Source organism: Apodemus sylvaticus, chromosome 12 (genome assembly GCF_947179515.1).
Source record: "Apodemus sylvaticus chromosome 12, mApoSyl1.1, whole genome shotgun sequence".
NCBI classification, from domain to species: Eukaryota; Metazoa; Chordata; class Mammalia; order Rodentia; family Muridae; genus Apodemus; species Apodemus sylvaticus.
The window spans coordinates 79,188,962-79,214,655 of record NC_067483.1 but is presented as its reverse complement, the minus strand read 5'-3'; the positions used below and the strand labels follow the sequence as shown (position 1 = coordinate 79,214,655).

General features: G+C 44.5%; 1 protein-coding gene across 4 annotated transcripts; it reads left to right on the top strand.

Annotated features, from left to right (window-relative positions):
• Nucleotides 1-8,973: 8,973 nt before the first annotated feature.
• On the top strand, nucleotides 8,974-25,386 carry Slamf7 (SLAM family member 7). Of its 4 annotated transcripts, none has more exons than XM_052200096.1 (7): nucleotides 8,974-9,093; nucleotides 18,644-18,952; nucleotides 20,575-20,841; nucleotides 21,048-21,170; nucleotides 22,490-22,593; nucleotides 23,578-23,640; nucleotides 25,237-25,386. In XM_052200096.1, exons 1-7 carry the CDS (start codon nucleotides 9,039-9,041, stop codon nucleotides 25,306-25,308), a joined length of 993 nt encoding a protein of 330 aa, XP_052056056.1. In that variant the 5' UTR covers nucleotides 8,974-9,038; the 3' UTR covers nucleotides 25,309-25,386. The 4 variants fall into 4 exon arrangements, with proteins under 4 accessions (XP_052056056.1, XP_052056059.1, XP_052056058.1 ...); XM_052200098.1 differs by having other exon boundaries at nucleotides 8,991-9,093; nucleotides 18,830-18,952; XM_052200097.1 differs by lacking the exon at nucleotides 8,974-9,093 and adding an exon at nucleotides 10,102-10,686.
• The last annotated feature ends 308 nt before the right edge of the window (nucleotides 25,387-25,694 follow it).

The following is a 25,694-nucleotide window of genomic DNA, read 5'->3' as shown; positions in this document are numbered from 1 at the left end:
GAGTCTGGGTTACCTCACTTAGTATGATGTTTTCTAGCTCCATCCATTTGCCTAAGAATTTCATGAATTCATTGTTTCTAATGGCTGAATAGTACTCCATTGTGTAGATATACCACATCTTTTGCATCCACTCTTCTGTTGAGGGATACCTGGGTTCTTTCCAGCATCTGACAATTATAAATAGGGCTGCTATGAACATAGTAGAACATGTATCCTTATTACATGGTGGAGAGTCTTCTGGGTATATGCCCAGGAGTGGTATAGCAGGATCTTCTGGAAGTGAGGTGCCCAGTTTTCGGAGGAACCGCCAAACTTATTTCCAGAGTGGTTGTACCAATTTGCAACCCCACCAGCAGTGGAGGAGTGTTCCTCTTTCTCCACATCCTCTCCAACACCTGCTGTCTCCTGAATTTTTAATCTTAGCCATTCTGACTGGTGTAAGGTGAAATCTCAGGGTTGTTTTGATTTGCATTTCCCTAATGACTAATGAAGTTGAGCATTTTTTAAGATGCTTCTCCGCCATCCGAAGTTCTTCAGGCGAGAATTCTTTGTTTAACTCTGTACCCCATTTTTTAATAGGGTTGTTTGGTTTTCTGGAGTCTAACTTCTTGAGTTCTTTATATATATTGGATATTAGTCCTCTATCTGATGTAGGATTGGTGAAGATCTTTTCCCAATTTGTTGGTTGCCGATTTGTCCTCTTGATGGTGTCCTTTGCCTTACAGAAACTTTGTAATTTTATGAGGTCCCATTTGTCAATTCTTGTTCTTAGAGCATACGCTATTGGTGTTCTGTTCAGAAACTTTCTCCCTGTGCCGATGTCCTCAAGGGTCTTCCCCAGTTTCTTTTCTATTAGCTTCAGAGTGTCTGGCTTTATGTGGAGGTCCTTGATCCATTTGGATTTGAGCTTAGTACAAGGAGACAAGGATGGATCAATTTGCATTCTTCTGCATGCTGACCTCCAGTTGAACCAGCACCATTTGTTGAAAAGGCTATCTTTTTTCCATTGGATGTTTTCAGCCCCTTTGTCGACGATCAAGTGGCCATAGGTGTGTGGGTTCATTTCTGGATCTTCAATCCTGTTCCATTGATCTGCCTGCCTGTCACTGTACCAATACCATGCAGTTTTTAACACTATTGCTCTGTAGTATTGCTTGAGGTCAGGGATACTGATTCCCCCAGAATTTCTTTTGTTGCTGAGAATAGTTTTAGCTATCCTGGGTTTTTTGTTATTCCAGATGAATTTGTTAATTGCTTTTTCTAACTCTGTGAAGAATTGAGTTGGGATTTTGATGGGTATTGCATTGAATCTGTATATTGCTTTTGGCAAAATGGCCATTTTAACTATATTGATTCTGCCGATCCATGAGCATGGGAGGTTTTCCCATTTTTTGAGGTCTTCTTCCATTTCCTTTTTCAGACTCTTGAAGTTCTTGTCATAAAGATCTTTCACATGTTTGGTAAGAGTCACCCCAAGATACTTTATACTGTTTGTGGCTATTGTGAAGGGGGTCATTTCCCTAATTTCTTTCTCAGCCTGCTTATCCTTTGAGTATAGGAAGGCCACTGATTTGCTTGTGTTGATTTTATATCCTGCCACTTTGCTGAGGTTGTTTATCAGCTGTAGGAGCTCTCTAGTGGAGTTCTTTGGGTCACTTAGGTAGACTATCATGTCATCTGTAAATAATGATAGTTTGACTTCTTCCTTTCCAATTTGTATCCCTTTGACCTCCTTATGTTGTCGAATTGCCCAAGCTAGTACCTCAAGTACAATATTGAAAAGATAAGGAGAGAGGGGGCAGCCCTGTCTAGTCCCTGATTTTAGTGGGATTGCTTCAAGTTTCTCTCCATTTAGTTTGATGCTGGCTACCGGTTTGCTGTATATTGCTTTTACTATGTTTAGGTATGGGCCTTGAATTCCTGTTCTTTCCAAGACTTTAAGCATGAAAGGATGCTGAATTTTGTCAAATGCTTTTTCACATCCAATGAAATGACCATGTGGTTTTTTTCTTGGAGTTTGTTTATGTAGTGGATTGCATTGATGGATTTCCGTATATTAAACCAACACTGCATTCCCGGGATAAAGCCTACTTGATCATGGTGGATGATCGTTTTGATGTGTTCTTGGATTTGGTTGGCAAGAATTTTATTGAGTATTTTTGCATCAATGTTCATAAGGGAAATTGGTCTGAAGTTCTCTTTCTTTGTTGGATCTTTGTGTGGCTTTGGTATCAGCGTAATTGTGGCTTCGTAGAAGGAATTGGGTAGTGTTCCTTCTGTTTCTATTTTGTGGAATAGTTTGAAGAGTATTGGTGTTAACTCTTCTTTGAAGGTCTGATAGAATTCTGCACTGAAACCATCTGGTCCTGTGCTTTTTTTTGGTTGGAAGACTTTCTATGACTCCTTCTATTTCTTTAGGCGTTATGGGACTGTTTAGATGATCTATTTGGTCCTGATTTAATTTTGGTATTTGGTATCTGTCAAGGAAATTGTCCATTTCCTCCAGATTCTCCAGTTGTGTTGAATACAGGCTCTTGTAGTAGGATCTGATGATTTTTTTTGGATTTCCTCAGTTTCCGTTGTTATATCTCCCTTTTCATTTCTAAGTTTGTTAATTTGGATACTTTCTCTGTGCCCTTTGGTCAGTTTGGCTAAGGGTTTATCTATCTTGTTGATTTTCTCAAAGAACCAGCTCCTGGTTTTGTTGATTTTTTGTATGGTTCTCTTTGTTTCTACTTGATTGATTTTGGCCCTGAGTTTGATGATTTCCTGCCTTCTACTCCTCCTGGGTGAAATAGCTTCTTTTTGTTCCAGGGCTTTCAGGTGTGTCATTAAGCTGGTAATGTATACTCTCTCCATTTTCTTTTTGGAGGCACTCAGGGCTATGAGTTTTCCTCTTAGCACTGCTTTCATTGTGTCCCATAGATTTGGGTATGTTGTGTTTTCATTTTCATTGTGTTCTAAAAAGTCTTTAATTTCTTTATTTCTTCCTTGACCAAGGTATCATTGAGTAGAATATTGTTCAGTTTCCACGTGTATGTGGGTTTTCTGTTGTTTTGTTGCTATTAAAGACCACTTTTACTCCATAGTGATCTGATAGGAGGCATGGGATTAGTTCAATCTTCTTATATTTGTTGAGGTCTGTCTTGTGACCAATTATATGGTCGATTTTGGAGAAGGTACCATGAGGTGCTGAGAAAAAGGTATATTCTTTTACTTTAGGGTGAAATCTTATATAGATATAGATAAAAAATCCAGGAATGATGCTCTGTAGAGGGGGAAAGGGAAGCCTTAGTAGATCTTGAAGAAGAGATGCCCATGTGGGTATCTGAGGAGCAAGGGAGAACTTTATTTTAATGTAGAAGATTGAGGTAAGGGTGTACATAAGAATTCTTGACCACACTAAAGACAAGTGTGAAATGGGCCTCAGGGAGATGACTTTAGGATGGAAGCCCAAACCATCATGTAGGGTCTTGGAGACTTTAGGAAGGACCTACATTTTCTTCTAAGCTACATGGGAGATAAGCAACAAGAAGAGGAATAACAAAGGCTGAGAAGTTAAATGTTAAGTTGAAGGGTTTCAAGGGCCAAGACAAAGAGACTAGTTAGGGAGTGTTGGATAAGCTGAAGGTGATGCAATGTATTGCAGTCCAGGTCCCTTTTCTCCCAGGGCAGAATGTACTAGTCAACTTTCCGTCACTGTAATGAAGTGCCTGAAGCAACTGACAATGTGACAAAAGATTTATCTAGTTCATGGATTTGGAGGCCAGTCAAAGATCAGATGGTCCCACTGTTTGGGGCTTCACAGAAGGGCACCAGATGACAACAGTAGAGAGTACACGGCAGAGCGAACTATTCACAATAACAAACCAGGAAGAACAGGGAGTCGAGGCTACTGGGGCCCTGCAGTCCTCTTTGAAGGATTTGGATCCTATAAAACATAAGGTCTTACCTAAGCATTCACCCCAAACCTTTAATATACAGACATTTGGGGAACACTACTCAGATTCAAAAAAAAGCATGGAGCCCATGGAATTTGCTAGCCGTTTGGATATGGAACATGACAGAGTAGAGTTAGGGAAAATTACAAGTGTCTGGTCTAAAAAGCTGGGTGACCATAGCAGCAATTCACTGGGAGGGAGAGGATGCTTCAGGTGAAACAGGAGGCTCGGGGCAAAAGGCAAGAGCTGCTGTGGTGCATGCGAAGCTTCAGGTGGCTGCTAAACCTCTCCATGCAGATGCTGAGGGACAACTGCGTGCGCAAGCTTTGCGTTCAGGAGAGATAGATGTAAAACTGAGGACAGTCCACCAGAGGACCAGGTAAGATGGCCTCAGTTATTGAGATAAAGAAGTAGCTAAGTTTAAGACTTAACCTAGAAATGTTTCCCTCTTTGTAGATAAGAGATTCGTGACAAGGAATGAATGAGAACGAGGCGGAATGGAATCTTGTGGAGAAGACAGCATGCTGGCCAGGACTGCAGGTTTAAGGTTAGTGCTCGAAGGCAGTTTTTCCTTTTTGCTAGCCGTTTTCTTGGTCTTTCTTTTTCAATTTCTGTCCAAGTAGTCCTTAGGCAACACCTCAGGACTTTTCAGTGATTTAATTAGACTTCATCTTGGCCGCTTTCCCTTTCATAATTCTCTCCATATTACACAAAGGATCTTGGTCTGGTCATTTACAGGAACAAGGAAAACTATGAGCTGAGCTACCCAAGCCTCTTCTGGCTCAGTTTATATGAATAGGCGCTCCCACATTCTCATTCTGTTTGACAAGAACTTTAGTAATCAAAATTACAATGTTTTCTTTTTTTAATTAGGTACTTTATTTATTTACATTTCAAATGTTATCCCCTTTCCTGATTTACCCCCAGAAACCTCCTACCCTAACCCCCGTCCTCCAGCTTCTATGAGAGTGTACCCCGACCCACTCACCTACCTACTCCTGCCTCCCCACCCTCACATTCCCCTACACTGGGGCATTGAGCCTTCACAGAACCAAGGGCTTCTTCTCCCATTGATGCCTGACAAGGCCATCCTCTGCTACATAAATGACTGGAGCCATGGGTCCTTCCATGTGTACTCCTTGAGTGGTGGTTTAGACCCTGGGAGCTCTGGTTGGTTGATATTGTTCTCCTATGGGGTTGCAAACCCCTTCAGCTTCTTCAGTCCTTTCTCTAACTCCTCCATTGGGGACCCCATGATCAGTTCAATGTTTGGCTGTGAGCATCTGTTTCTGAATATGTCAGGCTCTGGCAGAGCTTCTCCGGAGGCTCCTGTCAGCATGCACTTCTTGGCATCCACAATAGTGTCTACATTTGGTGACTGTATATGGGATGGATCCCCAGGTGTGGCACTCTCTGGATGGCCTTTCCTTCAGCCTCTGCTCCACACTTTGTCTTCATATTTGCTCCCATGAGTATTTTTGTTACCCCTTCTAAGAAAGACCGAAGCACCCACAGTATGGTCTTCCTTCTTCTTGAGCTTCATGTGGTCTGTGAATTGTATCTTGGGTATTTCAAGCTTTTGGACTAATATCCACCTATCAGTGAGCATATTCCATGTGTGTTCTCTAATAACTATTATTTCTATCATTGCCCTCATCTGTATAGTGTGTTACAAAAGCAAGCGATACTCATTAATGTCTATGATAGGATATGGTATGGTGGGAATTGTTGTCTCTGCATGAGGGTTATTGTCCCAATGTCTGCTAATAGGATGTATTTAGAAAAAATACATCTCTGGCTCTTAATTGAGCAAATAACTGTCGGCCTACAAGCCACGTTGGAAAAATATCTAGGTAGGCTTTTGAAAGATGGTAGATAACACACAGGCATGAGCTGAAGAATCTCCAGGGAATATGATGAGCAAAGTTGGTTAAAGCCATCAGAAGAGGTGGGTAATAGTCCCCCCCAAAAAACTCTCTCCACTTTGATAACAAAGTAAAACAGAAAAAGATAAAAGTTGAGTAGAGGAAATCCCGATCTGTCCCAGATGGACTGGAGGGTTTGTGGAGAGAGAGAGAGAGAGAGGAGAGAGGAGAGAGGAGAGAGGAGAGAGGAGAGAGGAGAGAGGAGAGAGGAGAGAGAGGAGAGAGGAGTGAGAGAGAGAAGAGAGAGAGGAGAGAGAGAGGAGAGAAAGGAGAGGGGAGAGAGAAAGACAGAGAGACAGAGGAGAGAGAGGAGAGAGGAGAGAGAGACAGAGAGAGGAGAAAGAGACAGAGAGAGGAGAGAGGGGAGAGAGAGGAGAGAGAGACAGAGAGACAGAGAGGAGAGAGAGAGGAGAGAGAGGAGAGAGAGAGAAGAGAGAGGAGAGAGAGACAGAGAGGAGAGAGAGAGGAGAGAGAGGAGAGAGAGAGAAGAGAGAGAAGAGAGAGACAGAGAGAGGAGAGAGAGAGAGAGAGGGGAGAAAGAGGAGAGAGAGGGGAGAGAGAGAGGAGAGAGAAGAGTGAGAGAGAGAGAGAGAAGAGGAGAGAGAAGAAAGAGAGAGAGGAGAGAGGGGAAAGAGAGAGGAGAGAGAGAGAGAGAGCAAGCAGGATAAGCTGCACTATACTCTCAGTAATGGGAAACTTTGTTTTTCATTCTTCTATAAAGAGATTGTTCGTTGACAGTTTCCCCACAGATATGGTGAGCTTTAGTCACGTTCACACCTGTCACTCTCCCATCCTCCTCTGACTGGACTCTTCTCCCTAACAGTCACACCTGCTTCACATCACTTGGCGTGTGTGATCCACAGAATCCAGTTCCAGTTACCTGCATGTGTACTGGTGGGCCATTATTAGAGCATCGGCTATGTGTTGGTGGTAACAACATCAAAGACGACCACACTCCTTCTCCCAGCAACGGTCAACTGCCAATAGTCCCTTGGGGAGGGGAGGGCTCCAGGAGCCCTGCCCCTGTCCATACTGAAATGATGAAGTCCCAGGCCTGACAAAGCTTGTGCAGGAAAACACAAGTGCATCAAACTCGTGAGTGCAAGGTCTAGGCCACGACCAGATGTCATCTCACAGTGCACCTCCCTGTCTTCTAGCTCCTACATTATTTCCACCCCTTCTCCCTCAGTGTTTCCTGAGCCCTGATACAGATACCTTGTTTAAAGCTAAGAACTCCACCATCATGGATTCCTGGAACTTTGACCAGTTATGAGTTTCTGCACCAACCACTGCCCACAGCTACAAACAGCGTCTCTGAGCAAGGCTAAAAGTAGAGCTAACCTCCTGTGGGTCTAAACACGAGTGTTTAGAAGGCAGTCTAACAGTATGCTCACTTAGCAAAGCAACAGTAATGAGTTTCCCCTTGAGAACTTCTGAAGCACCCAGCCACAAGTTCTGGACTAGGTCTACAGAATCAGACATGGCGGCTTCCTTCTGATTGGCCTCAAATCCAATCAGAAAGTAACTGGCTATTCCCATCGTAATCATGCCACTGTTGTTGCAATGGGTACATCTTGTCAGGGAGGTCAGTATTATAGCTTGCAGCGTTCAAAAAATAAGACTATTAGCGGTTCTTCTCCCCCAGTAGTCGCATAGCGACTTCCAGAACTGTGAAAGCTACTCAGCAGGGAGGAGGCTTCCAGCTCAGTTCCAGCCTGATTTCTCTCTGTTCTGTATCCAAAGTGTGTGCTTGATCTCTTTAGCAACAAGGTCTTACCATCTGCAAACAAGAGCAGTGGTGAGAGCCTGTCCTGTTTTGGGAGCCTCTGAGCCTCCCTGAATCTCCCTGAAAAACAACTGATAAAATGTTGTCTACCTGGTGTTGGTATTTCCATTTAATTCAGGGCATCCATACGCGGTAATGCTGTTTAAATTCTAATTATTAGATTTTAAATAAACTTATGAAATTATAAGCTTCCGATCTTTACTTTTGGCTTTCCCCCACCCGCCATTCCCTTCCACCACCGCCACCACTCGCCCCCATTAGACCATCCCAACCCAGCCTTCACAGCTTCTACTTTCATATCACACTTGCAATTGAGATATTAAAAAGGAAAGCAGAAGGGACCATGACACACTCACATATGGAAACATGCATACATACATACATACATACATACATACATAACAATAAAAATAAATCTGAAGCAAGGTCTTTTATTCAAAAGAAACTATTAGGGGAATAAAAGGATAATTCATAGAGTGGGAGAAGGTATTTGTAATGTTTACATCCCACGAGGGATGTGAACACATATATATGAGTTATCTTTCTAAATTGTTTTTGAGACGATGTCTCACTATGTAGCCCTGGTTGGCCTGAAACTCACCATGTAGATCAGGCTGGCCTCAGACTCACAAAGATCCTTCTGCCTCTGCCTCCCAAGTAGTGAATTTAGTGTCATGGACCACCACTCCTGATTTGTCTTCCTAATTTGTATTGATTGACTTCTTTTGATGTGTTCTCAAGTGCCCCCGAGAGCAGAGGGAGCTGTCAGAGCCCCTGAATCCCCCTATGTCAGTGCTGGGATCTGAACTCAGGTCCTCTGGAAGATTAACAAGGGTTGTTAACCACTAAGTCATCTCTCCATCTCCAAAAGGATTCTTAAGTTGTCGTTGTCATAGGTGCTAAGGTATAAGTTCTCAACTGGAAAATAGGATGTATAGTAGAATTTCATTCATAGAGGTCATGTGAAGAATAAATAAAACAATGTATATATACACTCTTAGTACAACACCTGGCATTTAGAAAAGCATATCAAATATTATTTTCTCTCTTCTGCCCTCCCTGCCCCCATTTAACCTATTTCCTGTTTCTGAGTCTTTTAGAAGTAACGGGTGAAAAAGTAAAGAAGGCAAACCGCTTCTATTTAAAAAAAAAAAAATCTTGCAAAGTGTGTGATTCCTCGTCTGTAATAGAAAGTAAGAGTCTTATCAATCATTCTTTCCTTCCTTTTGGAAATCTTATTACCGTGACATAAAAACGTGAGATGACTCATTGTAATGTGACTCCTCCTACTTAATTTAAATCCCAGCTGAGGACCAGAGAAGTAAGATTGTCAGACTGAGTTCTGTTCATTTTTACAGACAGACGGACGGACGGCCTGAAAACGCTATGGCTGGTTTCTCAACATACATCATCTTTACCTCTGTTCTCTGTCAGCTAACAGGTGAGTCCAGCCACACCTTAGCCCGTTCTCCTGACTTACCTTTTAATTAATCACTGACACCTGGATGGAGAAGACAAGAAAGTGACTGCTCTTGGAACTAAGTCTCCTCTGACCCCTCGGGGAAGGAGAGATGGAGAGGATGTGGGCTGGGTTTCAGGAGACCTGTGTTCTGATCCTGATCTGTTGTGAGCTGAGTGGAGGAGAATGTGGATGCTTCCCTGGACCTCAGAGTCTCTCTGTCTTTTAGCTTTCCCCCCTTTTGAGAACAAACTTAGGAGTAAAGTTATACACCTGTGTATTGTTCATAGACATATTTAAATTAAATGTCTCTAAATAAATTTAATGATTATGCATAAGAATGAGATTAATGGAAGGAACTGCTTGAATTTATTCTCTTAACCCAAGCAACTCAATTTGCCTCTATTTAGAAAACTAATTTATTATAGGTACTCTGTTTACTCCTATGAAGGACTGAGGGACATTATGACCCTGTTATAGCCATGATAGTCATGAAAGACTTTACTAAGTGTTCTCTCACACAGAGAGTGATGGCTATGAAGATGTGCTGTTTCTCTGACTCTCTCTGTGTGTCTCTCTGCCTCTATGTCTCTCTCTATCTCTGTGTCTGTGTCTGTCTCTGTCTGTGTGTCTCTATCTCTGTGTCTCTCTGTGTGTCTCTGTCTCTCTCTCTCCCTCACCCCACCTCAAGGACCTGTCATATCTGTATACACTAAACCTACCTGAAATAACCTGTTCCCAAACCACAGAGCATTTTCAGACCTTTCGTCACTGTCACAGACCATTCTGGTTCAAATCTACAGACTGTTGCTCCTCCCTGAGTTCACTGAAGCTTGTATTATTAGGAAGCACCTGGCCCGTGTAGCTTGTCAAAAAACAGTCTTGTTTCTAAAATTTCTTCCTGAACGGAAATGATGATCAGAATTAGAACTTAGGAGGGAGATAGGGGAGGGCATGCCAGGGCTTTGCAAAGCCTGAATATGTAGCACAATGGGTCTATAACCTGAGTCCCCTGCTCCCCTGCTCCAGTAAGCTGTGGGCAGTCCAGTGTTATGTCTGCCATGGTTGAAAAGAGTCAGAGACTGCCCTAGAACCTCCAACGGGCAGAGCGGTCACAGTAGTACAGACCCTGGAAGAGAGTTACTTAGTTTAACTTCATCCCAAATTGCTGTGATCAAGCAACTTTGAACTCTGCTTTCCTGTGCATATCAGATAATTACTTGATGTGTTAAATATATCAAAGGCAAATTAATTCAATAATAACTGTCTCTTAAGCCCTTGATACCCCAGTACTTTTTGTACCATCTCCTTACAAATCTGTAAGACATGGATTTAAAGATAAGGAAATTTAGGCTAAGAGAGTTCACCCTTCATAGACAAGAGTACACAGCGATTACGAGGTAAAGGAGAAACCAAGTTTCCAAAGTTGGTGCTGCCTCCAGCCCACCAAACGTTTGAACCACTGTGACACCTGACATCAGAAAGGTGTTCAGTTCAAGTACATTTGAACTGGGTCTTCCACAGCAAGAACCGGATGGGATTTCTTCCTTCTCCAGCTACATGAACTCAGCCAAGGTAGGTACTGAAAAACCCCTCAACAAATAGGAAGCACTATTTTGTGAACAAGGCTGCACCTATGGGATACCACTCTGGACAGTTTGATAGGAGCTACAAGGTGGGGAGCTCTTACAGCCTTGATGTTCTTATCAGGATAAGGGGGCCAGCAGTCTGTTCCTCCGAGTGTTTTATAATGACTGAGAAATACAATGGTTTCAAGGAAAACAAGAATGAGTGGGGGGCGTGATGAGGAACCACTGCAAAAAGCCAGAAGCAGTGCAGAGAAGGGAGTGGGGGACCAGCAAGAGGCACAGTGGTAACTGCCTTCAGTGAGAATGCAGCAGGCTGGCTGCGTCAGGCAAGGGATGTGATGAATCGGGAAGCTCTGCTGTGTGTGTACCCCATCACAGTGCAATATTCAGGGGATGTTAGGAAAGGAAAAGTTAGCTAAAGGACAACACATTCTAAACCACTTGTTTTTCCTATGGGAGCAATAATTCTCACTTACAAACAAAACAAACGCATAAGTCTTTCTCCATGTGCTTGAAGCCTCTCTGTGAGAAAGCCCCAAAGCCAGCTTTACACCTTCCACTGAGTTCCCCAGAAAGACTGAGATTTTGAAATTCCAATTGTAGCAAGAGGCATACAGATGTTGAGGGGAAATCTAGCCTTTAGCATCTTGGTTCCTGGACTCCCAATCACCCTAAGTCTCTGGATGCCAGTCTCCCTGTCAGGGCCATAGAAGGGAATTGGACTAATTACTACCACCTGAAGACTCCTCCCCATTCTGAGATGTTCTGTGTTTGATTTCCTTGAGGAGGGAAGCTTCGGTGTGGTGGTGCATTTGAAGAATTCTCGAGGACTGGGCTGGCAAGCAGTTGAGCTCTGGATCCTGAGTCCCCTCCCCTCTGTCTTCCTCCTGGGGTTCCACTCTGAGTTTGTAGCTACCGCTACTTTTACTCTTTCTGGGAGAATGTAACAAGAAGGAGAAGTGACAAGATGAAAGGGAGCTGACAAGAGGGAGGAGATGCAGTCTCATTCCGCTCTGGATTATATCTCAGAGGTGATGATGGTGTTCTTTGATGAGACAGAGGCAGAGGCAGACAGATGGTCTCCTGGCCCAGCGCCATGGCCTCTACAGGTGGACTGCTGTGGTGCTCGAGGCTCTGACTCACTAAGAAGTTACCCATTCCTGTTTTGGGAATCACTTCTCTTACATGTTGCAGATGTGAAAGTGGAATACCTTCTCAAAGCACCCTCTGCCCCTGGCTTGCTGTCAGGCTGCTCTATATTTGCCAAAACATTTTCAGGTCCACATTCGCTCTTCAACTTCCCCAATATTCCTAGGACATGAAGGTGTTTTTCCTCTGTAAGGTTTTTAGAGAACTGAAACTCAAAATGGTAAATGAAAAGTAAAAAAAAAAAAAAAAAAAAAAAAAAAAAATAACCTGTAGGCCTCTGAGACGGAGGAGCTCAGCACCCCCATCTCTCAAACTGAGGGTCAAACCTGGGGTCTCATGGGCATCCACCAGGAATTCTACCACTGAGCTACACTTTCACCATTTTGGTGGCCTCAGAAAAGTCACTCAGTCCTCTAGTATCCTTGTTTCTAAAAGGGAATGTGTTAACTCTTATCTCCTGAGCTTGTTCTGAAGATCAACAGGGGTAAGTCCATCAGACTTGTTTACAGACATCAGGTGTTCGTTTCTGGAATTATGACTGTGGAGGAGCCAGAGTGGATCCTGGGTGCCTTCATTCCCACTGAAGACAGAGAGCCCTTCTTCTTACTGTAGCATCCTAGTAGGAAGAGAGCCTGTCATATCCTTCTGTGGACAGAGCCATGCTATCACAGGGTAATTTGAGACCTAATACTTGTAGACTGGTCATTGGTTAATACACACACACACACACACACACACACACACACACACACACACACACGGACAGTCACCACAGAGCAGGGACATTTCTTTCTTGAAAAGTTAAAATGAAAATGAAGGAAGATTTATGTCAAGGTATTCCAGAGGTATGGCATTAAACAAGGTTTGAAGTGAGATTTATTTTAGACAGACAAAGAAGTGGAAGCATAAAACTAGCATGAAATAAAAATAAATAAAAAGTAAACCAAAGGCTGGAGAGATGGCTCAGGGGTTAAGAGCACTGGTTGCTCTTCCAGAGGACCCAGATTCAATTCCCATCACCCACATGCCAACTCACATCTGTTTGTAACTCCAGTTCCAGAGGTTTTGACACCTTCACACAGACATGCATGCAGGCAAAACACTAATGAACATAAAATAAAAATAAATTAAGAAAAAATGAGCCAAGGGGCTTGGCAGGTAAAGGCACTTGCCATCCAAGTCTGGCAACCTGAATTCCAGCCCCACAACCCAAGTAAACATGAAAGGAGAGATTTGATGCCATATGGTTCCTGGCTTCCACAACACACATATTATGCATTCATGTACACACACACACACACCAAGATCAGGAAAGGGAAGAAGCCTGGTCACTTGTCCAGTGGGTTTTGTATTTTCCTAGAGCCTTATATCATTATCTTGGCCTTAGAGCTGAAGCCCTAGACTTCTCTCAGATATGATCTTTCTCGGTCACGTGACAACTCTAAGGAATTCCCTTAAGCTGAGCGCTGTCAGACTGAAACCACTTGGCTACTCTGTAATAAGAGACAGATGAGGTAGACATGGAGAAAACAAGCTACACCCTTCCCTCCTGCCACGTGGGAACATGGCTTCTGAGGGAGGTTGGTGAGTCTCCGGGACCCAGACCTTCAGGAAGGTATTGGTGGCCATACTCCACTGGTCTACCAAACATGCCCAGCCGGTAGCCTGTGGATCACATATTGCCCAAGAAAGCATGTGGTCCAGCACAAATGGAAACATTCCAGCATTATGTGATCTGTTTACATCACATAATGCTGATGTGTATTACTACACATAATGATGTGTAGAGTCGCTCTACTTTGCAGATCTCAAGGGCCACAGAGAAGTGGCCCTTTCAGATTTCAGATGAGTGTCATGATGCTGTGTCAAAATGTTGGGCATGCTTGTGAGTCTAGTCTCTAGAGCCTTCTGACTCCACAGGTCAGGTTTAGGCCTCCCATGACCTCCTCACAGCGCTAGTTGCTTCCTTTCTTGTAACAATGCAGTTGCTTAATTGTCTGTTTCTCACAACTTTGTGAATGCAAGAATCATGACCGTCTTGCCCAAGCCCTCAGTTCTCTTTTTAGAAAAAAAAAAAAAAAGGCCTGTCATACAGAACCTGACTAAAACAGATGCAGATACTCACAGCCAACCATTGGACTGAGCCCAGGGACCCCAATGTAAGAGTTAGGGAAGGACAGAAGGAGCTGAAGGGGATTGCAACCTCATAGGAAAAGCAACAATATCAACTAACTGGACCCCCCAGAGCTCCCAGGGACTAAACCACCAACCAAAGAGTCTATGTGTGTGGATCCATGGCATCAATGGGAAGGGAGGCGCTTGGTCCTGTGGAGCCTTGCTGCCCTATCTAAGGGGGATGCTAGAAGGGAGGGTCAGGAATGGGTGGGTGGGTGAGGAAGCACCCTCTCAGAGGCAAAGGGGACAGGGGATGGGAAGGGCTTTGCAGAGGGAGGACTTGGAAGGAGGACAACATTTGAAATGTAAATAGAGAAAATAATCAAAAAGAATGCCTCACATAGCAAACATGATAGTAAAATGTAGTCATACCAAGATGTGGTAAAGCCAACACAAAAAACCCAGTTTCAGTTCAGCTTAGAAAATTATTTTTAAATGTCTGTGGTTTCTAGATCCCTTTTCCCAGTCAACTGGGATAACAAAACCAAAGTGGTTATAATTTACCAGCCCTGCCTGTGAGGGCTTAAAAAGGAGAGGATTGGGGGTTAAGGGAGTGTGGCGCGGCGGCATGGGGAAGGGGATGCCCAGGAAGGCCCTTGCCTGGGCACCTCTGCCCCCTGAGGGACCACACACACACAGGCATGGTATAGAATAGAGTTTATTCAGAGTAGGGGATGGGAGTTAGTGGTAGAGAAAGGCAGAGAGAGAGAGAGAGAGAGAGAGAGAGAGAGAGAGAGAGAAAGTGTGTAGAGAAGTGGAGTGGAGGCTGGCCATAACCACGTGGGTGGGGGAGCCCAAGGGGCAGAGAGGTGAGAGTATGTGGGAGAGCAGAGAGAACAAAGAGAGAGAGGGGGGCAAGTAGCCCCTCTTATAGTGGGCCAGATCCATGGGGCGGGGCATACCTGGCTATTGCCGGGTAGGTGTGAGGTGGAGCTTAGACAAAACCCCAACACTGCCCTTTGCTCATGGTTTAGGAAATGGCAGGGAGCTTTTTCCTTCAGTTAACTTCGTTTTCCATTCTGAATACACATAAGATAGAAACATTATCTTGGGAGGTAGAGGCAGGAAGATCAAGAGTTTAAGGCCATGGCACTGGAGAGATGGCTCAGCGGTGGAGAGTGTTCTTGCAGGGAGGGGACTTGGGTTTCATTCCCAGGACCCACATGGTGGCTCACAAACATTTGTAACTCCAGTTCCAGGGGATCTAACGCCCCCTTCTGACTTTGTCAGGCACCAGGCACATGCATGATATACATACATATACATACACTCAGGCAAGACACTCGCACATGTAAAATCAAATTTTAAAAAAATCTAAAAAACAAATTTTTTAATTAAAAAAAAAGAGTTTAAGGCCATCATTGATCACTTAATTGTATGGCAAGTTTGAAGCCAGTTTGTACTACGTAAGATCTTGCTTTTAAAAAGGAAAGAAAAAAGAGGAGGAGAAAGAAGAGAGAAGTATGGTGGTTATGTCATGAAGAACTCTGCCCAGGGTATTCTCCACTCTCAGTCTAACAAGGTTTGGTGATTCTCGGCCGATTCTTCACACTTACTCCATTACTAGTCACATCTGGTGACATTTACCCTGAGAAAATAGAGACCCACAGTGAGAGAGTGAATCGAGGCCTTCCTCCTGGCTTACATGCATGCATAGTGTGTTAGCAAACACACTGAAGCCATATTGTCACAGCTTAACCACGTTGCTCTGTCTTGGATGTGGTTAGTCCTGCCCATGAGTTTGATACCAGCATCTAGGTCCCCATTGTGGTAAAGCAGAGGTGATAAAACCTTCAACAGATGAGGCCTCACAGAGGGTGTTAGGTGACAAGGATACCATACTGAGAGAGAATTACCACTGCCTCCTTGCAGTAAGCTAAGGGTCCAGAGAGCAGATTTGTTATAATGAAGCCATTCTGTCCTTGGCCTCTTCTGCGCAGGACTGGTTCTCTTTCTGATCCTCTGCCATCTTATGAGACAACCAAGAGAGTCTTCATTAGAGGCTTCAGGCATGGTGTTGTACATCCTCAGAGTTTCAACCTCCCAAACTGTAAATTAAGCAAACCTCTTTTCCTTATAAACTATTCAGCCTCACATATTTTGTTATTACTTTGGAAAAGGACTAATATATACAACTAATATATTCCCCCCAATACTAGTGTGAAAATTAAATTACTTGAAGGTCCAGAAATTGGACCCACATGGGGCATGAGTAATACTCAATCATTACCTGACTTCAAAATATTTATCCTTTCTATCTCTGTTGTTGAAATGAAGAAAAAATGAGGTCATCAATTGGTTTAAAAAAAACAGAATAAATTAGATTTTTATCTGTAACTTTTACTGGTACTATTTTAACATATTTTGAGCTAGCTGAAGTAAAGGCAGTTTAAAACCTCCTGGCCTTCCTATTACGGAAGTAGGGAGCATCTTGAAAACTCAGATTATTTAACTAAATCATCTGAAAATATTGGAGGAATCCAAAGTATATGTGCACTGACTCAAAATTATAAGGGAAAATGCTTGAAAATAGAAACTTGTTCCAGGAAGAGAAGCAAATACTTTTGAATATTATCTTAGCAAAATGTTTGCAGATTCCCCCTCCAGACCTGTAATTACGAGAGTAAGTAGGTCTTGATCTATAAATTACAGGTATAAAAATTCTTCTTCTAACAACTTTAACAGCTAGAGAGAGTCATAGTGCTTGTTTTAAATTGTTGGCCACAATTGAAGGGACTTTTGATAGCCCCAGATTTTGTCCCTTGAACTTTTACAGACCACCACCCAGTCACCACACCTAGAAAGCTTCTTCTGGAATTCCCAGCTAGAGTTCCTTCTTTCATGCGGAGTCATACTACCAGTGAAAATTGCTTCAGAGTCATGTTCTATGGGGGTGAGCTAACTGTGGTGAAACAAAAACAAGAATTTATTGTGAAATGAAAGATCAAAAGCCCCACGGTAATCTCTAACACATGGAGTGAGCACCACAAGCAGTGCTCCCAGGCATGTAGAGTGAGCACCACAAGCAGTGCTCCCAGGCATGTAGAGTGAGCACCACAAGCAGTGCTCCCAGGCATGTAGAGTGAGCACCACAAGCAGTGCTCCCAGGCATGTAGAGTGAGCACCACAAGCAGTGCTCCCAGGCATGTAGAGTGAGCACCACAAGCAGTGCTCCCCTATGGGGCAGTGGACTGTGCCAGGAAACTTGGTAAGGTCGAGTAAGTTCAGAGTCCCCAGCACCCATCTGAGGACAGTGGGCGGCTCCTTGCTCCCTACCAAGATTCCTGGCCTGGAACACATGATCACACTCCCTACATATAGGATTGTGACCAGTGGTCTTGTAGATCAGAACAGAGTTCTCCATGCTAATGAGGTAACTAGATGGGTCCTGAGGGTTTAGCCAATCAGCTTCCCTTCCTGGACATTCCTTACTGCAAAAGGTATTTAATCTCTGGTCCACCCTGAAGAAGTGGTATATACCCATTTTCCATGAAGAACAGTCAATAAATGTATAGATAAGCATAGATCCTCTTCTCGTCAAGAACCACTATGGAGAGTATGGAGGAAGCCTTCGTCTACAGAGCCCCACTGTCTAAGGCCCCTCCACGCTCCCGGACAATCACTGCTAAGCTAAGAACAATCACGGAGGAGCTATGCCCGAGCCTCCCACAGACATTACCCCTCCCCCAAGCCGGGCTTGTCCTCCGCCTGCAGGCCCTCCTTGTTCCTAACTCCATGCAGTTTCCAGCTGCGATTGGACGATTGGACGATTGAACGCCTGGCTGGGAGCTTGGTAATCCCAGCTTCAGCCTCTGCCTGCCTGCCTCATTTCTCATCCATGCTGAGGTCCACATCCTAGGCTATTCTCTCACCCCGAGTGGTGCCTCAGCACTTCCTGCAAAGCCCAGCACCCAGTGGTGGCACAGGGTAAATGCAGTCTAGTCGTCCATGTTTCGTCTGGCCAACGGAATCCCCACACCCCACAGGAGAGAGAGAGAACGTGAAGCCACACTCTTCTAGCATGCAGGGTGAGCACCACAGATGTGCTCCCCTAGCATTCAGAGTAAGCACCACAGCAGTGCTCCCCAATAGTCAGACTCACCCTTTACCTTCTTCCTACACGAACATGTTAGAATGCAGGTCAATGAAAATTCTTACGGGGATGACCCTGAGTCCACTAATACATCATAAACTAGAAAGAAAATTCGCCCCAAAATACATCAGCTGTTGCTGTTACTACAAACATTCTGTTTTCCTCCCATTACTCTGATTCACCACCAGCCCCAGGCTGGCCAGCCTAGCTCATCAAGTTTAGGCAGAACTGTCTCTGGAACAATTTTACAGCCCTAAGCGACCCAGATAGAAAGTCCTTAGTTGTCCCCACACAGGAACCTGTTGAGGATGGAGCTGGGCTTTCAAAATTACCAAAGAGCTTGGGGACGGGGTGTCTGAGAATGTAATGTGTAGCAGCCAGTGACCTTACAGGTTCTAATCTCAATGTTTTTGTGTGGGTGGTGTTCTGCTTGTATTGAACTTAGATATTTCTCAGGATTTTCCAAGGTCCCAAAGGACATAGTAATTTGTGGCAAGAGCTGACATTATGGTTTCTGTGTCTGCAGTCACAGCAGCTTCCAGAACTCTGAAGGAGGTGGCCGGTGCCCTCGATGGATCTGTGACATTCACTCTGAATATCACTGAAATAAACGTTGACTATGTTGTATGGGCCTTCAATACGTTCTTTCTTGCCATGGTAAAAGATAATGACGTAACATCACAAAGACGTAAAGAAGGGATAATCTTTCCAGATGGACACTACTCCATGAAACTCAGCCAGTTGAAGAAGAATGACTCTGGAACCTACCGCGCAGAGATTCACAGTTCATCAACTGAGTCTCCTTTCATCCAGGAGTTTGTGCTGCAAGTCTATGGTAAGCAGGCTCAGTTCTAAAGGTAGATAGCTGGCACGTGGATGTAGTGAGCATCCTGACACCAGGGAGATTCAAGTCAAGTTGGGTGCACAAAGGATCATGGGGCAGAGGACTACCAAATGGATGACATATAACTGGCCCATAAGTTCTCTTCATTCTTTGAGATTCCATGAGACTGTGCAATGTAGACAATAGGTAACATAAGAAGTGACTGTCAGCCAGGCAGTGGTGTCATGCCTCCTTAATCCCAGCACTTAGGAGGCAGAGGCAGGCAGATCTTTAAATCCCAGAACAGCCAGAGCTATACTGAGAAACCCTGTCCCAAAAACAACTGCAATAAAGTGGCTATCACAGAGATAGAAGTCAAGGGTTGGCTACTTACTAAGTGCATGCCTTTAGCCAAGTTGTTTTCTTTAAGTCTTAGTTTCCATATATGGAAGAGGATAACAATGCCTATCTTAAGAAGATTATTAGATAAAAATTTATTACATTCCTTCCCCTATAGACTCTGAGAAATTGAGAAATAGACACAGAGATCAGGTAAGATCCAGGTGCTTCAGCTCATGCCTGTAGTTGTAGCTACTCTGGAGGTTGGGATGGGAGAACTGCTTGGACTCAAGATTTTGAAGCTAACCTGGGCAACAGAAAGAGAAAGGTGAAGGGGAGGAAAGAAGGAAGGAAAGACCACTCAGAGAACTTACACATAGAAAACAGTCACTCAGCTATCTACCAGAAGAGTTAGGTGTCTTGTGCACTGGTCTACAGTATCGGAGAAACTAGGAGATGGAACCCAAGACTTGCTTGCTGGAGGTAGGCAATGCACCTTAATGCAGGTTCGTGTTCCATAGAGACACTGTAGAAGCGAACAGAAAGCTGCAGATAATCTACAGACAGTCTAGCAGTGGGGACGGGGGAAGGACGAAGAGGAAAAAGGTATTTGAGCAAAAATATTAAATGGCCCAAGCTCTAGGGTAGATAATGAATGTCACACTCTCATCTCACCAATAAACCATTTGCTGATCCTCCAAGCATAAAGGACTGGGAGAAAGATGGTAGGGAGACATGTTACTCTAACATTACTCTCTCCTGATGAGAAGAAAGGAAAGTGTGTTCAAGAAAATTCAGGGACAAGTGACAAGAAGCTTCTGGGTAAAGACAGACAACATCTAAAACGCAAGTAAGCACAGTGCTTGCCCTGAAGCTAGGCTTAGTGGATGTCAGTTCATTTTTATTGCATATTGAACTCTGTGAGTTCAAGGCCAGCCTGGTCTACAGATTAACACTTCCAGGACAGCAAGGACTACACACACACAGACACACAGACACAGACAGACACAGACACACACACACACACACATAGACACACACAGACACACAGACACACAGACACAGACACACAGACACATAGACACACACAGACACACACACACACAAACTGTCTTGAAAACAAACAAAACAAAACAAAAACAAACAAAAGAAGAAGGCATTCTACTCTGATTTGTTGCTTCCTTACTCTTCTTGGATTCCCCAGGGAGATTCAGGTCCTAGATACTGAAGGTTAACTCTAAGAACACCGAGTTTAGGACTAATTTCTATCCTTTGTTGTTCCTTCTCTTTCATAGAGTATCTGTCAAGGCCCACGGTCACCATGGATTGGCAAAGCAACGAGAATGGCACCTGCATTATCAATCTGACATGTTCCATCGACCAGAAAGGAGAGAATGTGATGTATAGCTGGAAAGCTGTGGGAGGCAATGAGTTTCATGACGGTGCCAACCTCCCCATCTCCTGGAGATCCGGAGAGAAAGACAAGACCTTAATCTGCATGGCCAGGAATCCAGTCAGCAACAGTTCCTCAACACCCATCTTTGTCCAGAAGCTCTGTGAAGGTGACAGTCTCCTTTTGCCAGGAGCCTCTGGTTGAAGCAAGGATATCTTCTTTAGCTCCCAGTTCCTATGGAAAGAGGCTGTGTCAACTAAAGGGCTCTGGGAAACCATCAGGGTGGGAGGAGAGTGGAAGTTAGATCGGTTTCCCTGGTTAACTCCACCCCACACAGCAACCCTCCTCATGCCTCTACTCATTTTCTCTTTAAAGATTCTGCCAAGGACCTAAACTCACCCAGGGGCATCCTCTATATTCTGTTCATCGCAGCAGTGTTCATCCCACTCAGTGCCCTGGTGATTATTATTCATGCTAGGTGGGCACAGAAAGGAAAAGGTAAAGCATGAATTGTTTTTGTCTTTATATATTTTCTCCCTTTTATCCTTCAAGCAATATATTATATCTGTGTATAAGATTTAGTGTTAATTTAGTATTAGAGATCTAAAGATAAGAGGGAATGGTCTCTTCTCTTAATAAGTGCAGAGTCAGTGACTGGAAAGATGGCTCATTCAATAAAGTACTTGCTATACAAGTGTAAGGACTGGAGTTCAAGTCCCAGAACTCATATTTAAAAAAAAAAAAATCAGATGTGGCAGCATGCACTTGTAATATCAGCATTGGGGAGGTAGAGTCAAGTGCATCCCTAGAGCATACTGGCCAGCTCTCCTAACCTAAGTACTTCATTCAAGCTATTGAGAGACCCTGTCTCATAAAACAAGGTAGACTGCGCCTGAAGAACACCACCCAAGGTTGACCTCTGGTCTTCCCACAATGCACATGCACTCATGTGTGCACACACACCTGTACCTATTCACACATGAATATAAACACACACATACATGTACACATACATACACAAACATACATGTACACATACATACACAAAGAGAAGAACACAGTCATAAGTCATAAGTTATGCCTTAGCTCCAGACTAGAGAGGATACTTCTTGCCTTCTTTCCTGAGGACAGGGTCCTACTCTAGTGCCCACTTCTGCCCTTTCCTCAGGAGGACATATAGATGTGGCCTTTCTGATGACACAGATTGCTACCTACATTGCTGATTCTCATTCTGCTCCCGCCTGGCAGACAATGGTCTCCCAGCTCTTCCTAGCCTCATCCTTGTCATTGCCCCAACCAGCCTCTTCTCTACTCAGTCAGCACCAAGACCCCTCTTTCTCTTCACCTCAGGCCACACATATTCCTCTTGGATATGCCTTTTTCTGACTCTCTACAGTGTGCCCCACACTGGGTCCCAAAGCCCTCATGCATTTCTTCCCTCCGCACTGGTACTGTCCATGGTGGAGCCAAGGGTGGGCGTGCTATAGAAGAAAAGTGCAGCCACAGTCAAGAATGAATGAAGACTCTGAGACAGATCGTCTTTCTGTCAGAGACATTCTGGAGACATGTCTGGTCTCTTCTGCTTCCCGCTTTGGCTACCTGGATCTCGAGATCAGGAAGTGACGTGGCGCAGTGACTGACTCAGCCTGATTTGTCAAGGACTTTCTGCATTTTACCACTGAGAGCTCCCTGTTCTCGAAAGCATTGCCATTTCACAATGAGTAGGATGGCTGGGCACCTGAGTGGGACTTCCCAGGGCCAGGGGAGATGGTGAGTGGTAAGAGAGGCGCGCTTTGATTCTCTCAACCTGGTTTCAGGCTTGGAGGAAGATGAGAAGAGAGTGGAGGGCCACCCGGAAATGCCCAACTCCTGCCCTCACTTGGAGGAGAACACAGCCTATGACACAATCCCTTACATAGAAGTGAGTCCTTTTCCATTTTTTTTTTCTGTGACCAGTTCCACCTCTCTAAGGCGTTTCCCTGCTTTGCTTGAGACTTCTTCCTATAAGCTTGGATAGCATGGAAAGAGGAAGGAGATTAAGACGCATAGTCCTAAACCTTCAGGTAACCTGTCTCCCTGCCACACCATAATTCTTGTCTGTGCAGAAGTTGGTGGCCTTGAGAGCACCTGACTCTGACCCAAACCTGTAACACTTCAGCAAACAGTTACATGAGTCAGTTGATTCCTCACAGAAGGTGGGTGGTGGGTGGCGGGTGGCAGGTGGCGGGTGGCGGGTGGCGGGTGGCGGGTGGCGGGTGGCGGGTGGCGGGTGGCGGGTGGCGGGTGGCGGGTGGCGGGTGGCAGGTGGCAGGTGGGCCTGGTGTGTAGCCTAATCAAATTCTAAAGCCACAGTTGTCACTCCAGTCACACACTCCCTCTTCTCTTGCTCAGGTTACATCCTAGAGAGACTGCAAGGCGGCTCTGCACCGTCAGGAACAGACTTAAGCTAACTCAGGATATTTATCTCTGATCACGTTTTTGTCCCTAGTGATGCTCCATTTTCAGTTCACTGGGCATCCTTACTCTTTCTCCAGGAGCCCTTCAACTATTGGATAGAGTCAGTTTTTCAACAGTAGCCCTATAATTTCATATCAGCCTTTAGCCGCCTTAGGAGACTCACAGTTTGTGAGACATATGACAACATATTTTGAAATTCATTGAAACATAATATAGAAAATAATGCAGTAGAGAAAACTGAATACATATATGAATAAAAGGCAATGGTGCTCTTTAAAAGTGATTAATATACATCATTATAGCAGAAATGAAACAAGAGGATTTCTACTGCCCACACCTATTCCAGAACCTTCATTTTCTTCTCTCTACCTTCTCTTTCCTATACTTTGTATTCTCTGGGCTCTCTCCCTGGTCTCATGCACGGTGACTGTTTTGTGTTTATTAACAGAAAAGGAGACCGGAAGAAGATGCAGCAAACACACTTTACTCCACTGTGCAGATCCCCAAGGAGGTAGGAGGCTTCCCAGCTGACTCTCATCTTACCTGCCAACGCCTTTTCCTGGGCCACGCTCAGACTCATTTCATAAACTAAGGGATTCTCAGAGAAGGGAGGGGGGCTCCCTGCAGGCTCCTCATGTCTGCTTCAGCGGGAGAGTTCTCACTCCCTGACTGTGGTGCCAGACATGTGGAGGCCATTTAGCTTTGAGAGTGTCTTCTGGATAGTTTTTCCTGGCTTTGTTTTGAGGCTACCCCAAGATATAGGAAACAGATGAGAGCAGAGTTAAGGAAAGAGTTCTAGATTGGAATGATAGAGAAAATCAGAAGGGTTCTGTCTAAAGCCATGGATGAGGAGAAGAGGAAAGGGTGCAGGAGGAAAGGGGTCATGGACGACTCCCCTTGTGGCGACTCCTGTGGCTCCTGAGCAGCTGGTAACCTGAGGAGCGAGATTTGCGTGCTCTGGCTATACGACATCTGCTTTGCACCCTCCCTCTTAAGCCGCAGATGTGGTGGGATGTACGGCTTATCCCTCTACAGCTTGTGCTCTGCAGGAACAATGAATGCCGCCTTCTTCTTCTTCTTCCTTCTTTCTTCTTTCTTCTTCTGTTTTCTTCTTCTTCTTTTCTTCTTCTTCTTCCTTCTCCTCCTCCTTCTTCTTCTTTTCTTCTTCTTCCTTCTTTTCTTTTCTTTTCTTCTTCTTCTTCCTTCTTTTCTTTTCTTCTTCTTCCTTCTTCTTCTTCTTCTTCTTCTTCTTCTTCTTCTTCTTCTTCTTCTTCTTCTTCTTCTTCTTCTTCTTCTTCTCCTTTCTTCTTTCTTCTTTTTTCTTCTTCTGTTTTCCTTTCCTCTCCAAAACAATCAAAAGGAGGAGGATGCTGGACATGAGCCCCTTAGTGACCGAAACACTTGTGGATTAACAAGCATGGTTTGTTCACGACAGAGAAACACAAGTACATTGCACTTAGAGAATGACCTCTCTAAGCTAAAAGTAAACAGTAGGACCTTGCATGGAGGAGCTCTGGGGTGGGTACCTTTAGAAAGAGTGTCTGGGATGAACGGTTATCGCAGGAGGCAGGGTGGGCTTTGGGGGCTCCGCTTGGGGTTTAATAATACATCTGTATAGAATAAGGCTGTCCACCTGTGTGCTGGGGCAGCTCCTCAGCTAGCCCGTAGGATTCAACCCAACTTCCCTGCGGCCCACGCCTCTCCTTGTGACTCTCTCTTTCCCACTTTGCTCTACCTCCCTGACCTGTTGTTCCCTGTCTGCTTCCATCAGTCTGCCCCTCTCTTCCTCTCCCTCTGCCCCAGCTCCAGCCTCCAGTTCTTCATTCCTCAAATCCTTGTATCTCATGCAAAAAAGCTCTTAGGGTAATGGGAGAGATTACCCCTCCCCCACAGCAGCTTGCCTTTCTTTTGGGGGGACAGGTGAGGAAGCAGCAAACATTTACATAGCCTACAGCCTGGCAACTCTCTGCAGAGCAATTAACAGTTGTGGATACAGGGGCACTTCTTCCTAGCCAGTTGACGCCATATGTGTGGGGGGTGTTATCTCTTCTGTGAGAAATCCAAAACTCTGCCCATGTTCAGTGGTCTTCTTCATGTCTGCCTGCAGGTGAAGAGTCCCAGCTCCCTGCCTGCAAAGCCACACACGCTGAGGCCCTTAAGCTTTGAAAATGTTATCTAGAGGCAGCACTCCGTCCTCTGGCTCCAGAAAAAGCAATCACAAAAGGAAAAAAAAAAAAAACAACAAAAAAAAAAACAACTCACCATTCTGAGCATAAACGGAAACTTCTGTCAAAGACTGAATGTAAATGTCTCCACGACAGACCCGTGTATTTGCATACAGATGGCAAACATCAGGCTCAAGGGGTTTCAGGGAACAATGACTCTTGGGCATCAGAATACGGCCCATTCAGACATTCTGACAAGGAATCTGGCTATGCCCATCCTGTCTCCAGTAATTATGAATGAGGCTGTGATTGTAGGCACCGGACTAGTTTGTTTGATGAAGATGTCTTCAAAACAGAGCAGCCTCTAGGCTGTGGTACAGCCATACTCACTGTTTTATTT